Source organism: Aphis gossypii, chromosome 2 (genome assembly GCF_020184175.1).
Source record: "Aphis gossypii isolate Hap1 chromosome 2, ASM2018417v2, whole genome shotgun sequence".
In the NCBI taxonomy this organism is placed as follows: domain Eukaryota; kingdom Metazoa; phylum Arthropoda; class Insecta; order Hemiptera; family Aphididae; genus Aphis; species Aphis gossypii.
The window spans coordinates 84,790,061-84,816,361 of NC_065531.1; the positions used below are offsets into that span (position 1 = coordinate 84,790,061).

At 22.8% G+C, this 26,301-nt stretch overlaps 2 protein-coding genes across 6 annotated transcripts; one reads left to right on the forward strand and one right to left on the reverse strand.

Annotated features, from left to right (window-relative positions):
• The first annotated feature begins 3,217 nt into the window (after positions 1-3,217).
• On the forward strand, positions 3,218-5,339 carry LOC114130234 (trafficking protein particle complex subunit 2). The gene is made up of 3 exons (XM_027995162.2): positions 3,218-3,477; positions 3,987-4,220; positions 5,153-5,339. The coding sequence occupies exons 1-3, from the start codon at positions 3,391-3,393 to the stop codon at positions 5,249-5,251; spliced, it is 420 nt and encodes a 139-aa protein (XP_027850963.2). The 5' UTR covers positions 3,218-3,390; the 3' UTR covers positions 5,252-5,339.
• Positions 5,298-21,058, reverse strand: LOC114130235 (uncharacterized). 5 transcript variants are annotated; one of them, XM_050201352.1, is made up of 8 exons: positions 20,922-21,058; positions 14,672-14,724; positions 13,817-13,834; positions 9,600-9,602; positions 7,547-7,567; positions 6,697-6,708; positions 6,513-6,620; positions 5,428-5,668 (listed from the first exon to the last, which is right to left on the reverse strand). In XM_050201352.1, the coding sequence occupies exons 1-8, from the start codon at positions 21,001-21,003 to the stop codon at positions 5,627-5,629; spliced, it is 339 nt and encodes a 112-aa protein (XP_050057309.1). In that variant the 5' UTR covers positions 21,004-21,058; the 3' UTR covers positions 5,428-5,626. The 5 variants fall into 5 exon arrangements, with proteins under 5 accessions (XP_050057305.1, XP_050057307.1, XP_050057306.1 ...); XM_050201348.1 differs by lacking the exons at positions 9,600-9,602; positions 13,817-13,834 and having other exon boundaries at positions 5,298-5,668; XM_050201350.1 differs by lacking the exons at positions 7,547-7,567; positions 9,600-9,602; positions 13,817-13,834 and having other exon boundaries at positions 5,298-5,668.
• Between the last annotated feature and the right edge of the window lie 5,243 nt (positions 21,059-26,301).

A 26,301-nucleotide genomic window follows, 5' to 3' on the forward strand; every position in this document is an offset into this window, starting at 1 on the left:
TTTTTGATTTTTCGCTATTTAATTATTTTACATCAGTATTCATTATGTTTTATGATTATTCATTTTACATAATATTTTATTTATCATTGGGAATTATTTATGTTTTTTCATGTTATTATCATACTTTTTACATTTTAAACTTTTATTTATTTTATTTATTATTTTTTTTTTTTTTTTTGGCAAACACAATACACAATTAAAAATGTGTACTCTTGATCATTTTACATATATTTTGAGTTTTATATCATTTTTGCCACTAATAAATTTCTTCAATTTTAACTATCGATATTCTTTTCATATCATATCATTAATTTTATTTTATTTTTATATATTTCAAAATAATACTTTGTGATAATTTGCCTTTTTCGAATTTGAACTATTTATTCCTCTTATTATTATTTGTTATATATTTTTGCATTTTGACGTACACGGGCAATAACTATTTTATTTTTCACTATTTTATTATTTTATATTTTTATGTGATTATTCATTATTATATTTTTCACATTTTTATCATTACCTACTAATTATTTATGTCTTTTTCGTGTTATTATCTTTCATACTTGTTTATACAATTTGAAATTTTAGTAGATACCTTTTTTGAAAATACATAGTGCAAAAAATTTGTTTGATTGATCATTTTATAATATATTATAAGTTGTAAAATTTTTTACAACTAGTACTTTTTTAATACTAACTTCTAATTTGTTTGCCTCTTTCAAGCCATTAATATTATCATACAGCATATTTTATATTTTAAAATATCAAACTGTGATAATTTGCATTTTTTGAACTTGGAATATTTTTTCTAATCATTATTTATTATATTATATTATTGTATTTTCAAATATTTTTGCAAAGCTACCTACAATTTTTTTTGGATTTTTTCTATTATTTTATTATTTCACTTTACCACAGTGTCACTGATTATTACTTATATAAATATATTTGTATTTTGAAATGTATACTATTTTTATTACCTTTTAGTATTTTATTTGTTGCATCTTTAATAATACTATTATTATACATTTTTATATTTTAAATCTTAACTTAATTTTTGACCTTTTTCTTGGAATTTATTTTTATTTTTTTACGCATAATGTACTATAGTATGTAAGTATTATTATTATTTGGATTCATCTAATTTTTAATATAGTTTATGTAAAATATTTTTTGGTGTATTGTATCTTTACAATACATACATACATACATAATTTTTAAGACATTTTTTTCAATTTTTTTATTTTTTCTTCATATTGTGTAATATATTTCATATTATTTATTTTCTATTTTTCATATTACATCTATCTACATTTATATTATAACTTTTTTTTTTTATTGAAATTTTTAATTTTTTGTAGTATTGTTAATTGTTATTATTAATGTTTGTTTTGGTTAATTGATTGAATTTTTTGTGTATTTTTGCTTGTTGTTTTATTATTATAATATAGCTTATCGTTTCTTGTTGTAATATATGTTTTGTGTTTTTTTTCTTGATAATTATTGTCATAATTATTATTATTTATGTTCAGCGGTTCCTTCCAAAACAGGGAAAACAATTAAACAATTCAATTCTTAGTATTTAAAAGTTGCAGGTTACTCTTACAGTGTTGCACTATATAGTTGGGTTCGTTGCTACAGCACTACAAGTGGATGATTAAAATATCTTTTGAATAGAATATAATATTCGAAATCGTTAATAAAAACACAGAAGCTTAATCACTTTAAGTGAACAGTTTAATTTCTTATTATATAAGTGTAAAATATCGCACGAACGTTCTTTAATGTTCACGATAATGTATAGCATTAAATATATTGTAAAGATACCTAATGAAATTTTTTTTTTATAAAGCAAATTTTCGAAATTAGCTGATTGCATCTGATAACAGGCATAGGTAAACAACGAAGATAAAAAATATATTATTAGGTATTATAATTTTGTATATACCTATAAATAATAATATTTAAAATATAAGCTAAACTGGTGTTAAAGAGAAACAATTATTAATGAACTAAAGATAATATTCGGTACGTTAGTTCGAATCTATAGAAAATGCTTGTTTTTGCCAGATTTCCGTGTTGACTTCTGTACAGTACCTACTACCGTCTACCTACTATACAGTAGTTGACACTTAGACAGTGTGTCAGTGGCGTAGCTAGACATTTTTTTTTGGGTAGGCCCGATATTTTGATGTAATAAGGATTATCGATGAATATTTTTATTAAATAAAAAATAGGATATAAAACATTTATTTTTGAAGAAAAGTGGGTAGGTCCGGGCTACCCGCTGGCTACGCCACTGCAGTGTGTACCTCGGCTACACTAAAACGCCTCAAACTTATCCGTGTAAACGTTTCGTCGATAATACCGGTATTTACCAGTAGTAATATATATATATTTTTAGAAATTTATATCATTTTTACTTTTAAAGTAAACTAATTACCTATTAATAATGTCATTTAAATCTTTTATTTATTTTTACAATCATATAACGATACCGGTTTATTATTTGTTGCACTTATAATATGATTATTATTAGGTAGATATACATTTTTATATTTTCAAGTTTATTTAATTTTTTTAGAACCATTATTTTGGATATATTTTTTTTTGTTTTATAGTTCGTAAATACGTATGGTTATAACTATTATTTATTTATTTTTTTTTTAATACTATTTTATGTTCATTATATTTTATAATTTTTTTTATATTTCTATATTCACACATAGGTATACCTACCTAGGTAGGTACCTATGTAATTTTTATAACAATTTTTGTTTTAAGGTAAGTATCCTTTAGTCTTTACATAACTATTATTTTTGCAGGAATCTTTTATATATTTGTGTTATTATTATTTATTGTTGATTAGTTTATTAAATTTTTTATAGGTATATTTTATTTGTTGTTATATTACAATAGGAACTTGTATTTTCTGTGATCACAATCAAAAAACTTTTATAATTCATAACATTTGTCTACAAGTTATTGAACATTTTTAATAATTTCATCTGTTTTTTCTTTGTTCTTATAATTACATTTCAATGAAAATAATAAATCATTATTAAAATGTTGACATAAATGGAGACTACATATTCCAGACTTCTAAATAGTTGACATTTTAATGGTTTATTATCTTAGTATCTTATCTATAATATAAGATAACTGTAGTAGGAGCGGATAGGTTAATTCAAATGTTATCACTATGATAGTTGATAACACAAAATATCAGCTTTAAATGAAATTAAACTCAATTATTGTATTTTACTATTTTATTTAGAAACGTTATTACCTAGTTATTTAATTAATTCTTTTATATTATATAGACGAAATTAATATTCACTTAAATGTGTAGCAGTGTATTTATTTTAATGCGTAGATATTAACTTTGCCATGACAGGTTTTTATTATTTTGTAATCGTCGGTCATGGTGACAATCCTATATTTGAAATGGAATTCATGTCTAGCAAAGAAGTAAAAGTATGTCTTAAATTAATGAATTAATAGTGATGCTATTTATTGTGTGCTTCTGTTCTCAAAATTGGTAATTTTAGTTTTGTAGTTTGTATGTATCTTGCTTATTATAATGTACATAATAAGTTATAAGCATATACATTTTATTTAATTACCTACCTTATTGGTAAAACCCAAATATAAAATTATATAAAATCTTAAAATATTATTTTGTTAATTTACATTTCAGATATATAACAATTACATTTAACTTTTTATCATACATTAAATTGTTATAACTTTCGTAACAACTGTTGAATTAGTAGGTTATACATTATTAATTTAAAAAGACTTGAAAGTAAATTGACAATAATTTGTAAAAGTTTTTCTTGATAATAATCAATAACTAACTAACTAGCAATAATAATTTATATGATTTTGAATTAGTAAATTGTTGTTTTATTTAAATAATTAAGTTTAATCAAATTATTATTTTACATAAGTAGTTATGCTACATAATTTTTTACATATTATAGAAAGAAGACCACAGCCATTTAAACCAGTTTATAGCCCATGCTGCCCTAGATCTGGTTGATGAATTAATGTGGAAGTCTACATCTATGTATTTGAAAACTGTAGATCGATTTAATCATTGGACAGTGTCAGCTTTTGTTACAGCCAGTCGAATGAGATTTATTATGGTTCATGACTCTAAAAATGATGAGGGCATAAAAAATTTCTTTACTGAAGTGTATGAAATGTTTATAAAGGTAAATATAAATAAAATTAAGATGATATTTTTTTCTTTTTGTTATATTATTATACAAATAATATAGCTTATAATGTATGTTGGTATTATGTAATATATTCTATACACATAAAAAAGATTATAATATTTATAATTATAATAGTCTATTTATTGTTATCGACAAAATTATCTTTGACGTTTGATTGTTACTTGCTACTGTAGGAAAACAATTGTTAACCTAACCTAATCATAAAATTTCTAAATTTCTAAATTGTTTTGCTTATCTCATCAGACCACAATTAATAGTTGTAGGTTGTACTAATTATTGTATTTTCTAAAACTCTAAGGGTCAGTCCTCACTATCCGTTTTCACAGGTCACATTACTATTTGGTTTTTAATGTTCATTCTTCTGTCAACCTGATACCAATGCAATATGCTGTGTTAAAATGTTCACAGTTTCTACATCAAAACATTGTTTTTAATGACGGTAGACACATTAACCATTTTTAATACTTCCAGCTTTGGTATCTAGGTGTATGGCTGGTAAATTACAATTTATACTCTATCCAGCGAGAGAATGCACCGCGGGCCAACCTTAATTGGTTTTTCTATGTCACTCTGCCATATGGAAATCAGTTTCGATAGCAGGGAGATGCGGAGAGATGTGATGAATTGGCGCATTCTCTTGCTGGACAGAGCATAGTTAGATTACTTACCATTACAAATTCATTTTAAACGAATAGCGTGGACCTAATTTTTTTTTTAATCTACAAATTGAAATTATTGATTTATTTATGATCCATAAAGGGTTATTACAACCTAATATCTATATAGCATATTATTAATATAATATTATACAAAAGACTTTAGATTATATAACCATTTTTTCCTTTGCAATCTACTTACAGTACTGAATATAATATATACTTATTAACTTATTTGTTTAATTTCAGTATGTAATGAATCCATTCTATAAGCTAAACATGCCAATCAAATGTGGATCATTCGACAAAAAAGTACAGTTCTATGGTCGTAAATATTTAGTTAACTAGTATTTTATAACAGATAATATAAGATATATTTGTAATTATTGTGATCTTTATTTTTTTTATGTCAAAATATAAACTAATTTATTCTTTATTGTTTTATCAATCGTTATTTTTAATAAATTTTGAACATCTTAATAATTGATAGATACATTTTGTAAAGATATTTACATTTATATTATTCTAATGATTCTAAAGATGTATTAATTAAATTAAACAGTAAAAACTATGGTTCATTTATTAATAAATACTTAAATAATGAAAATCAGTAACTAAATGTGTTTAAACTAGTTTACTATAACTTATTAATTATTATTCAGTAATAAATAATAATGTTCATCTATAATATCAATAAGTAATATTTTGATGACATGTTTAAGTTCAATGATGCCATTTTACATAATTACTTGGATCGTATGGTACCTGAAACATCATAATTTTGAAATGTTACATGATATAGGTACTCTAATTATATTTATATTAAACTAATAATTAAATTAAGTAACATTCTAAGATAGACATTATTAATAATAAGTAAGTTATTACTTATATAGTAATGGTTACATTATTTATCAAATTATTATTAGAAAAATGTTTACATTATAATATTATATAGAATTTAAGTTGTGTAAAATGCATAAATTAACTCTAAATTGGTTTTTGAAATACATCATAATTACATTTAAATAATTACAAGATTACATAAAAAATACAAATTAATTTTATTTCATAGGGTATAATCAATCATTTTGGTACTATAATATAATATTCATTAAGTTAATTTAATTATATTTATTTTTTTAAATTTAAAGAATGACAAACAATATAATATATTGTAAACATTATGTTTAAATTATAAAATGTTTCTAAATCAAATTAAGTCATCTATAATTATTAGTTTATTTATTAAATTAAAATCAGAAAATTTATTTTAGTTATCTTAATATATTTTTTTATACAATTACAAGTATATTAATTGAGATATAAAACACTTTAAGTGTTATATTTTTTATATCAATATAATGGTTATAAAAAGAGTTGAGTTATGGCTTATTATCTACTTTTTTAAATTAATTAATTCATAAAAGATGCACTCCTGTTCTACGAAGAACTGAGTACTGTTCATTAATACAGTATATGCTATGAGAGGAAATCAAAATGCTTCATAATTAAAAGTTCATTTAGATTTAGAACCAACCATTGGATATTAACCCATGCATATTATATTTCATGTTACCTATATTATTTTAATGTAAGATAAACTTACTCTTTCATAGTTGTCTATTTTCGGTACAGTTTTACTCATTTTTCTCATTTTTCCGCCATAATTGTTATCAAACATAGTGTATCCAACAAATTTCTTACCAACAAAAAACTAATAGAAAACAATAAATGTATGCAATTTTAATATTATTAAATAATATACATTTCGATTAAATATTTTAACATACCCCTCCACAATTCTGCCAGTAACATGTAAAAAATAATATAATAATTATTTATGCAGACAAACAGTTATAAAAATATAGTACTAATTAAAATCATTTTAAAGTAGTAAATAAGTGTAAATACAGAATATATTAGTAAATTGCAACTTTGTATGGTAAATTCAATACAAGCCACTTGATACAACTCTTCAATTTCCACAACCTGTTTTATTATTATATATTTATTTTTAAATATTTGAGGAAGGTTTACTTGCAAATGTAAATTATATTCAATTTATATTATCTTAGTTTATTATATCGTATGCTTATGGATTGAATATCAGAATTTTTGACCAATAACTTATACCTTAATAGTCTATTATAATTATACAGCGATTTACAATTGCTTTAACAAAATATGTTAAATTAGAAGATAAAATATTTAAATAACTTAATATCTATTAGTAACTTTACCTTTCCTTGCCTATACTAGGGATATTCAAACATTTTTATTCAAAGGCACTATAAAAATGTATTAAACGTGGGCTAAATGATAATAGATAGATAATCACAAATCACATACTTCATAATTTTTAGTTTTATAGAAAATGAAAATAATATAATAAACCTTTGAAGTATGTGAAAACTTGTAATGGTTATTATGGAAAGCCGTTGATTAGAAAAAGAGTAATTTAACTTTAAAGTAGTGTATTTGTTTAAAGATGTGTACTGTATTTTATTTAATTTTGAATTCAAGGTACCAATTCATAGTATTTTTTTGATATATAAGAAACTTCTATTTACTAATTTTACATTATACTTTAGCAAGATTTATGTGTTTTTAAATAATCAAATACATTTGTTCAATACTCACTCTACTGTCCAATTGGCACATCTATAAAATATCAATAGATGTATCATATATTTGTAATGAATAAAGATAAAAATATCTACAATAATACTACCAATATAATAAAATAAATTATATTAAAATCTATTAAGTTATTTTAAATTATGTTTGTATTTAAATATACCTTCTATTTTATTTTTTTACTCAGTATATTTTTCATTTGGTTATATAATAAAATTTAATGAAGATAGTTATCCTACTTAATGTGTTTTCATAGATCATTTACACTACAAATAAATTATTAACATACAGAATTGTGTATATTATATATCAGGAGTAGCCAGCGAGAAAAGATTCGCGAGCCACCAAATGTATTAATAAATATGGAAAAGCCAAAATGTAAAAAAAAAGTTATATTATATACATAAATTCATATTTAAAAAATTGTTTTGTTACGATACGATGCGAGCCGCAAAAGTCTATGTGGCGAGCTGCATGCGGCTCGCGAGACGCGGTTTGGCCACCCTTGATATATATAGTAAGTAAAAATGGCAAAACTGTTTAACATAATTATATAATGGTTCACTAATTACATTGATAGAAGGAGTAATAAAATAATTCTTAATAAACCAATATAAAAAAAATTTTATTTTATTTACCTATACGGTTTTATATTAAGCAAATGTATTATAGGTACTTTAAAAAAATAATTACCAGGTTAAATGGGTTATAATTGATGTACAATATAACTTATTAACTAGTAGGTAAGTATATTGATTACTGATTAGGTTATTTTTTCTCTTTAACTCGCATCTTTGTAATAAATTTAAGTTTTTTTGTTTTGATTTAGATCATGTTTTATTATAAAACTATTGCCATATTAAGTTCTAAAGTTCTATCAGGTTGTATGCTAGCAAAAGTATTAATATTATGCCTCATTGTTTTCTAAAATTAAAACAAACTGCAGCTAATTATAATACTATACACAAACTCAAAAATTTAAAACAATAAAACAGCACAATAGTAAAAATATTAAAACATACTTATTTATTTATGAATATATTTTTAAAAGGTAGCTTAAACATTTATTTTACATTGCATTTTTAAACAGTCTTGAACAAAAATATTGTTTTAAATTAAACTTGAGATATACTTCTAATATAACTAGATAATAAATGCTACAAAGTAACTTAACAGATATGCATGTAAGAATTTTAAGAAATAAGAAAAAACTTATATTCATAATTCATAATAGGTATCATTATGTTAAACTTACCAGCTAAGTATTGCCAAAATATCCATAAAAATGATTGCCATAACAAAATAAAATAATGTTAATTTATAATATTTTTATTATACATAATTATGTTATATTGGAGATTTAAATATTTTTTCTTTTTTTTTTTATATTAGATATATATTTTAATTTTAGCTATTTTAAAACTTAACTCTTGTTTTAAATTACAAGAAATTCCTTAAAGCTAAAATTAATTTTTGTATACATTTAATTTAAAACCAAACAATACACAATACATACCTACCCACCCATACACACAGTATAACTTGTTTGAAATGTATTCACTAAATATTAAGGATGTTACTTATTAGTATGCATAAATTTAACAGCATTTATCATAGTCCATTTAATTTTTATTGCATATCATTACTATAGAATATTGTACAAAACACTTTTAATTAACTTTTCAACAATGGAAAGATTCATAAAAATTCAAATATGTTCTCCTCTAGTTAGTCATTAACAGACAGAATAGATACACACAATTATTTTATTATACAAATAAGATAAATTAAAACAAACTATTTAGTATTTTGATCATTTTTCAAGCAGTTACAATATCTACACACTAATATAGCTGATAACATGGGATATACCTACGTTTAGTTTTTAGTACCTATATACTTACTCCTATAATAAGGATTTAATATTTGGTTAAAATGTCTGCAGACACATTTATGTGGCCATAATTTTATTTTTTAAATGTTTTGACCTACTTACAAATTGTTAATACCAAGTAACCTATTCGTTACCAAAAATATTAAATCGAAAAATCCCAACTAACTGGTAGCTACATTTTTATTGCATGTATACTTAACCTATAGCACCTATCTATGTAAAATAATATAAAACAATTACCTAAATATATATATATATATTATGTACCTATTGTTCCTATATGGCTATATACATAGACAAGTATATAAGTATCTGCTATTATATAATTATAGTAATTAGTACAATAATATTTTATTTGAAATAATTTGTTACGATGTACATTATTTGAGGCCATTAATCACTGCTTACATTCATTTAAGTAAAAAAATCGGTTGTTAGTATAAAATTACAAATACTCAAATGTTTTAGGAAATTTTAAAATATTCATGAGGTATTAAAAAACAATATTTACCCATGTACATTGTATATGAACACATCCATAATTTTTTATATAAGTTAGAACCTACCTACTCTATTATTAATGTAATTTTGTAATCGATTCTTTAACAAACAACAAACCAAATATTATAATATGAGCCGGTCTATAAAATATATAAAATATTATTTATCTATCTAGATAGGTAACCCATGTATTAATTTTTGTTCAGAAATTTGTGTTTGTATAATAAAGTAGATATACAAAATATAAATAACTTTTTGTCAACAATTTATTAACTTATTAATTTATTAGGTAGCTACATACCTTTTACTCGTTCAATATAACTTACAACATTATGATATTTTTTTCAATAGGTTACCTATCATAATCAAATTTAATTTACTGTAATGGTGATAGGTAATTCATTTATATAATATAGTACTTACCTACTTATCTTAATGCATATCAAATATACATCATACTCGTAGGGTAAAGCTTTACTACTCACTAATTGATTTTAGACATTTCTAATGAAAAATGTACTCTATTTCCAAAGTTTAATCATTTAAAAATAAATATGTATATTTTTTATGTTTTTTAAAAAAAAATTTAGATTTTAAAATTACTTATTTTATATAAAGGTATTACTTATACCTAGGTATTACTTATTGTCTTATACTTAATACATTAAATATTTTTTTGAATTAATTAAATACTTCTCGTTAGTTATTCGTGTAAATCTAAATTACCTAAATATTTCCACAAATTATTAAATGAATATTAACTAATGACGTAAGGCCCATGGTACACGTCACTGATACCTACATAATATTAATAAATATTTATTATGTTCTACTCATTATTCATAAGAATACCTATATGACATCATACTATAATATTACTATCACAATGCATTTAAGGGGAAAATACTGCAAATACTAATACAAGGCATTTACACAACGTATTAGTTAATTACCTATTATGCAATTTAAAATTAAAAAAAAAAAAAACAAAATAAAATATTGTAACTAATATTGAGGAGTATTGAAAGGTTAAAAAATTAAAATATATGTTTAGTACAAACGTTTAAGAAGAATAGTAGATAGATAAGTACTAATTTGAATAACAGGGTTACAGTCTATAAAATGATACCTTTTTGGTTGAATAATTAAAAATACTTAAAATTGGGCGCTCGGGAATTGGGCTACACTTTATTTACCTGTTTTGTATAAAATATTTATGTACCTTTTACTACCCGGAATTTGGGCCACAAATTAAATCTATATTTTTAAACTGTACTCAGAGATTGGGCCACAAATTTATAGGTAACACAAACATATACGAGTATATAACTTTTATTAACTAATTATTTTTTTCTAATACATAAAAATATAATTATTTTTTTAAATAAAAGATTTTATTTTATCCATTGCATTTGATGGCGGCCTCTTTATTTCTACGAGTACCTATATCATTTAATATTAGATAATTTGTTACCTTTTAATAAGACATGCGATCGCTTCGAATAAATTAAGTTTCGTGTGCACTGACGTGTTTGGTAATGACTAGGGCTAGGATTTATATGCAATAAAAAATTGTAAAATATGCATTTTATTTACCAAAATATGCAAAAATATGCAAAAACAAATTTTTATTATTTCTAGAGTATTATTATTACATTAAAATATTGAATATTAGTTTATATTATATTATTATTACATGCTACTATAATGTGTTGTTTCAATAATTATCAAATACAAACATCCAGCGATTTGAACGTAAAATAGATTTATACTGACTAAAACTCCTTCCACATCACACGAGGTTATTGGTGCATATTTTAAATAATGCGATTTATCCTGGAGTTAATCAATATCGATTTCTTAGATAGATAATATTTATACTTATATTTACAATAATTCGACGGATAAACCAAAAATTATCGATTTTATGAAAAAAACACCATTTAAAATTAACAATAAATTATAAAAATTTGAAAATTTAAGTTAAAAAAAGCCAAAATTCCAAAAATCTATAAATATGCAATTATATGCATTGTGTTCAAAATATGCAAAAATATGCAAAAATAAATTGGTTCTATTTAAACGAGGATAAGCCAAATCGTGGACAAAACTGACAACCATTAAATTTGGACTTAAGGAAAAAAACATGCAAATGCATATAAATCCTAGCCCTAGTAATGACGATATTGTAACAATTTATAAGTGACGTATCATATTAAATCATAAGCGGATAATTGGTCTTATTTGTGGAGGCTTAACATTTTTGTCTTAGTCATGTAAATACATATTTTTAGACGCTTCAACCGTCGTCTGATGTGGTTTGATTATGTTTTGAGGGAGCTTAAGCCCCCCAAGTCCCCCCAATAACCGCCTACGTATTAAATATTATTTTATTAAAACTTAATACTTAATGGTGGCCCAATTACCACATATAATAATAAAAATTAATGAAAACAGTGACCCAATTACAATATACCTTTTTGAAAAAAGGTGAATTGTGGTCCAATTCCTGGGCGCCCAATAATTCACATAAAGAACTCTCCACTTAGGTATCTAAAAACTATTACGATACAGAACGTGTAATGTTGCCATATAATTTAATTATTTATCGAACAATAAAATTGAATGTATTAAATATTTATATAAACTAAACATTTAAGTGTAGAGAATAATAGAAGTAGAACCTACCTAGTAGTAGATAAATATCGTTAAAATAAGTTAAAAACATAATATAACATATAAATAAAATATGTGATAAAAATGTATAATATAGTCATAAATTATAATAATTGTCTTATAAAAAGTATGGCGAATGGCTATATAAATAATTATAAATAATGTGTTAATAAATAATAAATTTTAATAAGTTAGATAACTATAAACGCCAATTTCTGGCTTAACCTGACTTGTAAAGCGTTAACCAACATAATATTCTAAATATTTTAATAAACTTACTAAATTATGTACCTATCAATTATTATATTTATTTTTAATGCTGATTCATAACTATTTTGTCTTTATTTTTTGTTAGGTATCTACCTAATTCTTATTTTTGTACCATGTTCTGCCATAGCTCAGTAATTCTAAAAATGTATCATTGACTTTGTTATAACTTCCAAAATTGTAGACCAAAAAATGACTTGAACCACTTGATGGGTCATCTAATATCTTAAATATATTTCAAATTTGATTTTCGATATTTGTCTGTGCAAGTACTGAATGTTTCAGTTCTCAATCGTTTGATAAAAATTATCAAACATGGCAACGACGGAGAAAAAAATATTAAATCAAGCGTTTTCAATTCTATCAGCGTATTAGGTACTAAAAATTCCGCTCTAAATCATATTTACAATATAGTTGTAAAATACTAAAATATAAATCTAAAACAATGAATTAGATAATCATATAAGCTAAGTAGATTATAGGTAACATACCGGTTATCGGTATTCAATCAAATCTAGATAGGTAGTTATTTAAAAATCGTATTTTATACTTCATAAACTGTTTTATGAAAACTATTAAAACAGTTTATGAAATATGATTTACACTTAACATTGCTAAAAATCCAGTAACTTAAGGGAATTACGAAAATAAATTTATTATGCTATTATTATACCATGGTCCATAGATATATTGTACATATCTTGAGATGGTGAACTTATGTCATAAAATATGTAGGTCACTAAAAATGAGCTTGTTGTCTATCTTTATACATATTATTTTTCTTTATTAAAAAAAATATGTTTCTAAATTAACAAAATAACAGTGAGCAAAGAAACGAAGAGAAAATGCCTATACTTTCACAATATAAAATGCATTTATGAATTTATGATATTAAGTTCTTACTCTAATATAGCAATATCGTTTTAGATACTTACTCTGCCTCCAAGGTTAGACTAAAATATTGATAAAAACATATTTTTACACAATTAATAAAAGGATAATAATATCACAAAATTTTTTTTAGCCAAGTAGATATAGTCAACTTATTTAAAAATAAAATAATATGTTTAATAATTCATGAATTTTTGTTTATTTAAAAGAAAAATATTATAATACTAGTTTCTAGTCAGTAAATATTAATATTAGTACAGCAAAATATAATTAGTGAAATAACAAAAGAATTCATTCTCGTTTTTATAATTCATATCATTTGTTTTATACAGGTATTTAGAAAATGTACTATACAAGAAATTACCAGAAAGTAGAATTTGCTGTCAGTAAACAATTATTACCTAGGTAGGCAATCTTTTGTTTTGTATTTTTCTTTTTATATCATAAACAATGGTAAAAAATTATTTAGTACAGGTGTACCCTTAAACTGTAAAGATGAATAATTATTAATCGTGAACATTCTTTGAAATTTCTTTAAATATTAATCTCACACTTTTGCGAGTTAACTATATAAGTTATACATTTTTGAAGATTTCTGTAAATAATAAAATATACTCTAATACACGATGATCAAAAATATAATACCTATTTTATACTTAAAAAAGTATTTAATCTAAAATTATACAATTCAACGGTAAATTTAATGCCTAAATAATAAACAAATATGTGCATCGATGACTATGAAGTTTTTACTTTTCGCAAACCTATTATAGATTATATACATTAAATAATTAACAACATTAAATTTATTTAATACTTTTATATTAACTGTACTTTTTTGCGAGTATTTAAGTTGTTAGGTAAATTTGTATAATAATAAATAATAACAAATCACTTACTGCTCGTTTCCATTCTGATGGGAATAAACGTCTTATCTCTCTGTAAGCTGTATCTAAAATAATAAAATAATATAAGTAGGTAGGTACCTATATTGGAAAAGTAAGAAATTTTCGACATAAAGAAAATAAATTCTGTAGATATAAATATTAGTTTAAAATGTTGGACATATTATTATTATTTTACATTTAAATCTACCACAGATGAGATACTTAGACATACAATTAAAATATAATTCTAAGCGGATAACATTGCATTTCAATATATACACAATACACCTACCTAATACGGAAATGAGAACGGAAACAAAAAAGTATTATAATATAAGATACGTATCATACATCAACAACAGTTATAAAATAATGTTTCCATTTTTGGTAAAAATTTAAAATAAGCCCAAAATAAAACCAAGACTTATTTATAAATAAAATAGCTGTATTACTCGACTTCGCTCGGGTTAAAATTAATTTATATTTCTATCGTTTTTCATTTCAGTTGAAATATATAATACAAACACAATTACAATGATTAATTTTATGATTTTCCACTACTTAATTCTGGACATGTTTTTGATGTAAACACATAAAACTGGAGATAGATTCAACGAATGCTTATTAGCTAACATAAATCCTATATTGTTAAGATTGGTATTCGTCATTGTGTGTTTACTTCAAAAATATGTTTAGTATTAAAAAAGCAAATCATAAAAGTAATCATTGTAATTCTGTGCATAAGTGCTTACCTATTATTGATTATTTTTTAAAAAGTACGTATATTTATCTTTATAAAAATGTTTAGACAATACTACATTTCTATAAATTATTATAGCAATTTAATCTATTACCATTTACCAATGGCTATATTTTAAGTAAGCGAAAGATTTATTTTTATTTTCATGAGCTAAAAAATGTTAGAGGTATATGCCTATTAAAGGGGTTTAAAAAACGTTGCTATTAATATCATTCGATTTCGAGTCTAAAGAAATATATTGATTAAGCTTTTATTGAAAACGGTTCAATAATTTTTAAGTCTATAGCAAAGAACAAAAAAACAATCAATATTCATTTTTATACATACAAATGGAAAGATATTATCATAAGTATTAATAACAAATGAACAAATGAGTAATAAGTAATAATTAATACCCTAAATATTATTAATTCTTAGTAGAGAGATAAATGTGTTTATTGACAATGATGCGTGTGTATAAAATATTTTTGATTAAGTCATCAGTTAATAATTTGTCATCTCTTATAGTGGTAAAAATGCTTCATGAATTTTCAAATTTGAGGTTAATTTGTTGGGTAGGTAAATAAAATTATTTTGTCTAAAGACATTCCAAGTACTTACAAAATGTTGAATGAACTGGATAATTATAATTATAAACAAAAAATAACTATTATTTATTTTTTTGTAATTTAAAAAGTACTATTTATTGGGAGTATTGGGATTAGAACATTTTTGCCATTAGGTGCTTGTATTATTATTTATTAATTAACAATTGCAATAGGTATATTGGTTGTGTTTCAAATCCAATTATATATTATATATTCACAAACTCGGGATGCAAGACAGAAATACAATACTTATAGGTAATAGGTACCTACGAACATTTATAGTTTTTTGGTTGTAGGCATACAGTTATTATATTATTTTTAATATTTTAATAGGTAATTAGAAAAACAAAACTAAGATGTAACAGAAGTTAAAACGAATGTCATATTTATAAAGTAATACATGTTTGAAAAAAATAAAAAGCAATATAACTAATCAAAACAAAAGTAGTACGTATTTATATTTTTGAAACTTGCTGGTAGGTAACATAATATTTTTGTTCCTCTGTACATTACAACAAAAATATGTCTATCGAATTTCACCAGTATGTCCAACTACGTAAAACGAAATTAATTATGAAAATAGATTTGAATTTTCAATATAGTTTTCTGTGTGTTCTAATCGCCTTTCAATTTTATTTTTATTAAAGTATAAACTACTTTATAGAATTATAAACATAAAAACGATGAAATATTAAAAACTGTGATTTAAAATTTATCTTTAAAAACATGAAATTTAGGTAAATAGATAATATTAATTTTAAGAATATATACCTATATAATTTAGTTTAAGGGGTTTATTTAGGCAATTTCACTGTGACTTATGGATGTGTTATGTCGTTGTGTGACATGCGTGCCTAAATAATAATTAATTACAATTCATCGCTCCGGTGTTGTTTATCTGCTTGTCTAATTGATTTCCCTTTAATAAAAGCCTCGAAAGAGTTCTCTTAACATTTAGGTATAGGTTGTTTAAAATTTCCAACACATTATTTGCATCTGGGTAATTCAATTTTTTTATTTTTTAGACAGAAACGCAGATCAGATTAACTTGTTATTAAAATATTAATGTAACAAATTGTTAAATAATCAGTTTTTATTTATTATTATTATTTTAAAATAACTTAAACGTGTATAATATTATACGTATTTTGTACTTTTTTGTTTTAAAGATAATAAGAAATACGTAAGTACCTGTAGTACCTATCTACATCTTTGATTTTATAACATGCAGACTGCAATATTCATTTTTAGTATTTTATTAAAAAAATATAAATATATAACTTCTTACTTAGGAAAAAGTAATAAGTAATAATATCCTATATTATATTTTCTTAACGCTATTCACGTGATACAATTTGATAGTATAAAAATAGTTTATAAATAATAAATAATATTTTAAACGTAATTCTATAAATGTTATATAGAAATCAATTTTTTTACAGATTTAAAATATTATACAAAATAATAAAATTTTTTGAATAATTATATGAAATTAAAATATTCAACGTACAATCAATAATAATATTGTTTATGCTACCGATAATTACTCTATTAAAAGACAAAATTAAGACTTTACGATAAACTACAATATAACTTTCTATATCTATAGCTATTAGTCATTACATTAAATATTAGAAGTTAATCAAATAAATAATCACAGAACCTTTATACTATAATAATATATTGTATATACCCTTTGAATATTGAATATACGAGTAGTTGTTAAAATGCATTAATTACTTAGAATGTAATAACCTACTGGTGTTAGTACAGAAATTAATATTTATAATCCTTTATTAGATTGTCTATACCATGATGGTTACAAACACTTGTAATTACTTATAATCTATACAATTGTATATAATTTCTTTTCTTAAAATTATAACTTGCAAATGTTTATATAGTTTTAGACTTAAGCAGTATTTTGTTATTAGTTTAAACTCAAAACCTATAAAATGTATTTAGTTTTATCAGTACATTGTCGATATAGGTACTAATAATATCATCTAATTATATAATTATGATGATTAGTTACACGATTCTCAAAGTTAAATCAACTATAAATAAATAATAATCTACATAGGTACCTATTTTAAATATAAATTGCATTTAGGCATTTTTCATTGCAAAATCCATTATGTTATAATATTATAATTAGCATACCATATTCAGATGGAAGATTAGACAAATATTTGAAATGTTTGATGAACTTTATATAACTTAATATTTTATATATTTAAAAATAAATACTAACTGTACATTTTATTATGACTACGATTGTTAGCCAGTAATTCAGCTTCTGAAAATTATTTTAGTTAAAAAAATTTTAAAAATACAGATATTATTATTAAAAATAGAAGAACTATACCAGAGGTTGATATTTATAAGTTTTTTTGTTCAATATACTATTAAGTAATAATATATGTACTATATGAAGTATTAACATTTAATCATAGTTCAAAATAAAAATATAACTTTTACTGTCAACATTTTACTCTTAGGCTATGGTCTGTCAATAACTAAAATTAATAAATAATTGAATTCTTATTTTGATATTATGACAAATTCTATATCTTAATTTTCAACATAACTAATGTTTACATACTTCATAATTCATTTATGTTCATTTATGTACTGTTATAATTGTCAGAAATTAATTTGTGTTTGAAATGTTATTGTTGCTTGAGGCAAAATAATACGCATGATATAAACTGACTGGTATTTAATCTTTGAAAATCGTAAAACTCAAGACTATGTTTATTGCAATATATAATCTGCATTTGGATATGAACTTAAGTTTTTTAAATAACTATAATATTATATAATAGTTAAAAAAACAATTATAGATAAAAAACATTAAATAAATGCAAGTACCTATTTAATTGTATGTACAACTGAAAATTGATACATAAGATATTGAAATTTAAAATAAAAAAATAAAAAAGTTTATTTGGACATTGAGACGTTGCAAAATATACGGAATGATTTATTTGACCAACATGTTAAAACAATAGCAATATCTGACGCTCCCAAACTACAATATAATAATAAATATCAAAAATAAAATAAAATTAGGTATCTAAGTCACCTAATATCTGATAAAATCAGTCGTCAAAACAAAATACAAAATTCCAAGAAATAAAATAAAATATCTATAAAACAGAACTAATAAAATATAGCAAAAAACTTCTTAGAAATGATAGAACCCAATTGTCAACCAGAAATCGCAATTTAATTTTTTATGAGTACCTATTGAAATAGAGCAATATAGTTAATGAAACACAAATAGTTATAAGTTTCTTTTTTATTATTATCCAGTTGTGACATTATGTAAAATAGCATATTATGGAAAGTTAATAACCTCTGCTGTCGATGTTTACGATTAATAAAAAAATAATGATAATAAATAAAAAACACTAAAATGAATAGATGATGTTGTATAGATATGAACTTGAAACAAATAATTATAGCACCTAATTAAAAAATTTCGTTTTCAATCATTTTTTAAGTATTGGATTCTTTATACCGATACAAACATTCTTATTCAATTTAATGCCAAAATAATAAATTAAATGCGTATAAATTATATGCTTTATTTAAACTAAATATAATAATTATAAAGCACTTAATCATGTAGAATTTGGGATATAGAAATCATAATTAATTAACTTAAATTATCAATTTTAAATTCAACAAAATTTGCGGTAGATATCTTAATATTTTAAAATTGTTACTTATTTTTTTACTAAGAACATATTAAATTAGTACTTTTTATTTAATATAATTTAAAAATAATTTTTGTTTTCAATACATTTTTTAGGTACAGATATTATATTGATTAAAATATTGAACGTAATTCTTAAAATACACACTTGTACATAATGAATACACTACTACTTAAGGAAATTATGTTTTCACTAGAGGACCTAAAAATTGTAATATTAATTTGATTATTATTGGAAAATATTCAGTCTATACATAAGACATAGTAGAAGAAATGTTTATCTATTAAAATCTTGAATTTTTCAAAATTCCAACAGTTAACATATAACATAATGTTTATTTTCGTATTAATAACAAAATAAATAAATAATTATAAGAATATAAAATATCAGATTAAAAAAAGACTTTTTAATAATTGTATTACTTGATATATATATTATGTATATTATATATGTCTATCGTACTTTACTAAATGTCTTACTTTCCTAGTATGAATCATTTAAAGAATGCTATAAAATTTGTTAATCAAAAAATAAAATAATTTTAAATATAAATTTACATTTTCTGTGTTTTTAAAATGTAATTTTATTATTGTTATTTATAGAAACATAACGGGTAACTTAAAACATCCATTAAAACTAAATCATAATACATAAAAAGAATATTTTAATTATTTATGGATTATAGTATAAAAATAATTAAAAACTGCATACATTGAATAAATTATATGAATGAATGATAAAATTTGATACATGGTCATAAATTATTATTCATCTATAATAATTTTAGTTAATGGTTTAAGTGGTGAGGAAAATGTTAAATTTTAATTAAAAAAATAAAATTATGTATTTATATAATATATTAAACTAACATTAGTCACTAAACATGTTGTTATGAATAATACAAAATAGTTATGCATAAACTAAAAGTTTAATGTTTAATTTTTTTAGAAAAATTAGGTTGAAAAAATGTTTACACATTTAAATTTAAATTAATACCTAATAAAAATTAAGAAAATAATTTATTTTTAATGTAGATAAATATAATTTTACTCGCTTAATGTGTGAATTATAATTGATATTGTTAAACAAAAACCTAAATTTATCATAATATTATTTTAATATATTAAAATACTCACGTTTGTAATTTAAATATAATACATTAAATATAATTTAAGATCACAAATAAATACCTTGAAGATGACAGTCCAAAAAATTGGATGACGAAAGTCCAAAAATTACAATATAAACTACTGCAAAGCTGATGTGCTGCATGGTTGGACCTAGGCTTGAGTTTACCAAATGAGTGTCACTCACAAGAAGTATTCAGTTTTTACACCGACAGTGGCGCAACCGTTACACAACTTTGGCGCATACCCTCAGTATACATGTAGGTATGCCAATATAGATAAACATGAATAACGAATCAACTGTACCAAAAATTTACCCTTTCATATTTTGAATTTGGAAGTATAATTAGCCGTTTGTAAATATATTATAATATAAACGATGCATATTATAATAAAAATAGTCAAAAGTTAATATTTACAATTTTTATGTTGATATATTATATTAATATTAAATTGATTTATTTAAATCTTAATTTAGTAACACAACATTTAACTCGTATTAAATGTGATTATTAATTGATTTTGTAAATATTTGTAAAATATCATACTCTAATTGTTCAATAGTTTACTTATACTTAATTCGCATGTTTAAATTTTGATTAGTTTAAAATTACGTATTGTTCTAGTTCAATATTATTAGACTTGAAACAAACGGAAGCAAGCGATATTACATAGTATACCTAATATTTGTTTTGATAAACCCAGTTAACGTTATTAGTCTTATTAATTATTATCATATTCCTGTCTTGTTAATTAATCTATACATTTCAATAGTTTAATATATGTATTTAAATGTTCTGAAATTAAATCTAAATACAGTGTACTCTCGATTATTCGCGGAATAGGGTGGCAGGGCATTCATGGATAAACAAATTCCGCGGATAATCCGCGAGTAATGATTTTTTTCATTAAACGTATCAACAATTACCAAAAAGTATTAATATTAAACAAACGTATTGCAGTAATTTACGTCATTATCGAGTAATTGGCTATCACAATCCAATTAAAGCGATAATGATGTTTAATGTAAGGATATACATTTTTTTTGTATACATATAATGTATGTCGATGATTCTGCGGAAGACAATGGATAATCAAGAGTACACTTTACCAATAAACAAAGGTACTATTATTTAGTAACGAGATCTCAGATATGACGTCATAATATGTCACTTAAATTGAATTTATACTAATCAACCCTTGTCCTAGGTTATTAAAGATTATTATTTAATAATATTTAAAATAGTTAGTATATAGCATATAACAGATTTTTTTTTTAAATTCGTAATTCATATTGAAAAATAAAAATTATATATTGTGATATCACATTATAATAAATTTATAATATATTTTCCATAAACAAAATAGCATTTTGTGGATTTAAGCCTGTTCAAACATCGTTTTTCGAATGATATAATATCATTAACCCGCACTCAATGACGAATTACATTCAAAACATACTATACGGTAGAGCAGGGATGGCCAACCCACAGCTCGTTTTGGATAATTTTTGGTACACGGAATTTACCACACTCCTACAAATCATGTTCTTATATATTAGGTGTAAATCTAATACGAGGATATCTAATTTTGTATGTAGTCTAAAAGATTATTAGGGTTGATTATCCCTGAGGTAGAGCCTGTTTTTTTAAGTGTCTGTGTTAAAATAAAGCGAGATTTTAGACAGTGAAAATTACATCATTAATTATTCGGAAACATAATGAACATAGATATAGTTGAAAAATATCTAAACGTACTTAATGAATTTCAAGTTATTTAATTTATTTTCTATAATTTGTTTAATGAATATTGATTTATTAAAAAAAACCCCTAAATAGGTATTTAAAAGTATTATAATATGTATAAATAAAATACTTTTCTCCAAAAATAATACTGATAATATTTAATTTTCTTTATAGATATTGCATACCATAATATTATTACTTCATTATGAGTAATTTTTCAAAAAATAATTGTTTTAATTTGTTTTATGTTATTCTTAACACAATTTATTATTGTATTTTATCAATTAACTATTAAGTTAATATTATTGCTCAAGTTATAGCTAATATTTTTTACTAATGAATTTTAGTTGACAACACAACGAAGGTACCTACTAACTTATTAGGTAGTTGAGTATACCATCTACGTCCTAATTTCAATATACTTCAACTGAATATATTTAATTAAAACGTTGAAACTTTCTTCATATTATTCTTCCGAGTAAAACGGTAAACTGATTATACAAATTAATAATATTAATATGTTAAATGTTTGTGTACATTTAATTTCAACAATATTCCTATTTCTAAATATAGCAATAATCCTTTGAATACGAATAATAGCATGAAATTGATATCTTGATAAATTATTGTAAAAGCACGTACGATCATCCAAATTTCCAACGATATCGATAACAACAGAAATAACCTATGGCTGTGCCTATTCCTACAATATAATAATCTACATACTACGCAAATTTAAAATCCCCATAGTTATAACTATAAAACAAACGTTAGGCATACGATTCAACATTATATAAATTATAAATAAAGTGAAAGTCCAAAAGTCCCATACCTAAATCTAAGTAATAATTAATTCGGTAGGTGCCATATTTTGTTTAAACTCTACAGAGGCTAGGATATGAAATTAATCTTTAAAAAAGTATAAGTTAATATTTATCATTTTGTCTTTGTATCAAGATGACTGTTATTGGCCATACCTATCTGTTTTTCGTAATATGTTCCCTAGTATCTCATTATATAAAACAATTAACATAGGTATAACAATAGATTAATATGTTCACAAACTAAATTTATTAAATTTAATAAACTTACCTGGTAAAAATGTTATAAAATATTAAAAGCTCATCATCTGACAATTGATTAAGTATAATGTATTATATTACCTATAATTGAGTCATAATGAAAGTACTTTAACGGCTAATATAATTAATCCTACAAAATGATATTATTACTGTTAAAACTATACATTACTATACTATTATGAAACCTTCGCATTTGATTAATTAGAAGAAAAAAATATATATTTTCATTAATATTTAACGGTTGAACGATCACTAAAACAAATGCACATGTATTAATTTATAACATTACATTTGAAAATAACATAAACACTGTGGTTTCGATATCGTTAAAACTAATATTAAAAGCACGAATGTATTTTTACAATAGATATCCTTTGCCTGGAGTTATATATCGAATTTTCGTTTACAGTAACATGATAGTGTCATAGTGATAAGAATCCATTACCTATGTATAATAACGTTTTGGCTTGGGTGTATAATATAATACTTATTCGTCATTAAGCAAGCATAAAAGACTGCATTTATCATTCAAATTGTTCAAATAAATATTGTGGGCGGTATTTCACACAATATAAAATAATAACATAACATATTATACTCGTAATAGGGCCGTAAGGTACCTTTAACTAATATAATTTTACAATGAAGTATAAAATATATAAATCATTTTAAAAACACATAATTTGTAATTTCATACAAATGCGTGGGACGATCAACTGAGTTAATTTATGATGAGAATTTACAATATATAGTATCAATTAATAATTACATTTTATAACAAATTAACATTTAAATATCAAATTCAAATATTATTATCATTTTTTTTTTTTTTTTTAGGATAATGTATCAATATAATTTCAATATTATCTATATGAATGATATAATAGTTTAAAATGAAAATAAATGAATAATTAAGTAGATAATTACATAATAATATAATTTCACTTAGTATTACTAATACAAAATAACTAAGTTTTAATAATTACCATATTAATACATACTTACTTGGTTATTAATTTGTTTGTAATCGTGACTGTATTAAATAATTATGCTGTAAGACATAATTAAGAGGCAGGCGTCATCATTTTATAAAAGTTTTTAACTTATAAATTCAGAAAAGCTTCTATTTTCTCATAGTAATCTCTGTTCACTACACATTTTTTTTTAGCTAAATGCGTGTTAAATTACAACTAACATTAAAGAGTAAAGACCGTCTATAGACAAATCCTTCAACAGCGTAAAAATATAATATAAAAACCCGTATCTACATAATATATTCATAAATAATCGTTGATAAAAAAAGGATATATAGTTTGATGGTACCTATATTGGACGTTTAAAATGTGTTTTATTATGACTATACTACTATATAGCTCGTATACTCAGAACATAATTTTTTATAATTCTAAATATTATGTTCTAAGTGATACGAATAACAAATATAGTAACCGCTTTAGTTTAACAAGGTTGTTTTTTTCAGACCAGACCAAAATAAACCGATGTAAAATGTCAAAGTCGTCATTTATTTTCTGTACACTAATGTACACGAATTAATTTTATATGTACGCATGCGAGAGACATCGGTTAATAAATATTTTTCGATTTCCACATAATAAATTCATGTGACATTCAATATTATTCCCTGAAAATAAAAATCACATAAATATTGGGGACAAATAATACACAAATTGAATATTGTTTAATTAAACCATAATATGAATATATTTATGTTTTGTTCTCGTATGCACGTGGACGACAAATATTGTCAGCGCTCGTTATATAAGATAGGTAACGGGTTATTAACGAACATACTTATAAATTTAATTGAATAATGAATACAATGATAACAGACGAGATATTTCTTAATTGGATCGCTCGTTTAATAATGTGACTGTCGTCGTATTATTTAGTGCAAAGTAGAAACCGAAGACTGAAATTGTATTAACTCACACACCTCATATTTTATACATGATATTATATACTGGGTGATTTATCAAGAATGATAACACACAATTTTTTCTACAATAATGTGCTTAATCAAATTCTAATTTTTGTAAATCCCCAATAGGTATAACAAAGTACTGTAATTACAAATATGTAATTAGATTTTTGTAAACCATTAATTATTTAAGAGACGTCTTGTACTCCTGTTGCGATATAAACTTCTATTTTCAAATAAGATCGGAGTATCAGCGTTTTTCAAAGGATCTCCATACAACTCTACTTTACTCACTTAAATTTTAAGTACTTTTAAAATACACTAACTAGTGTAGTTATAAGTATTATTTGAACAACATTTCAAAAAGAAAAGAAAAAATGTATTTCGAAAATGAACTTAAAATATTGAAAATTGCATTTTGGCGAATTAAAATTTAAAATACTACACTTATACCTACTACCTACTCAGTACCTAGGTATTATTATTTTTCTGATTAATTCAACGTTTCATTTTAATTCTCAATTACCTTACATGAAACTGTACATATGTACCGTAAGCATATTAGTATTATAACTATATTCGTATTATATCATTTATATCACTATACGAGCATATTGATATATTATAGTATATTATACTGTATACATATATTGACAATGATGTATTTCTGAATAGTG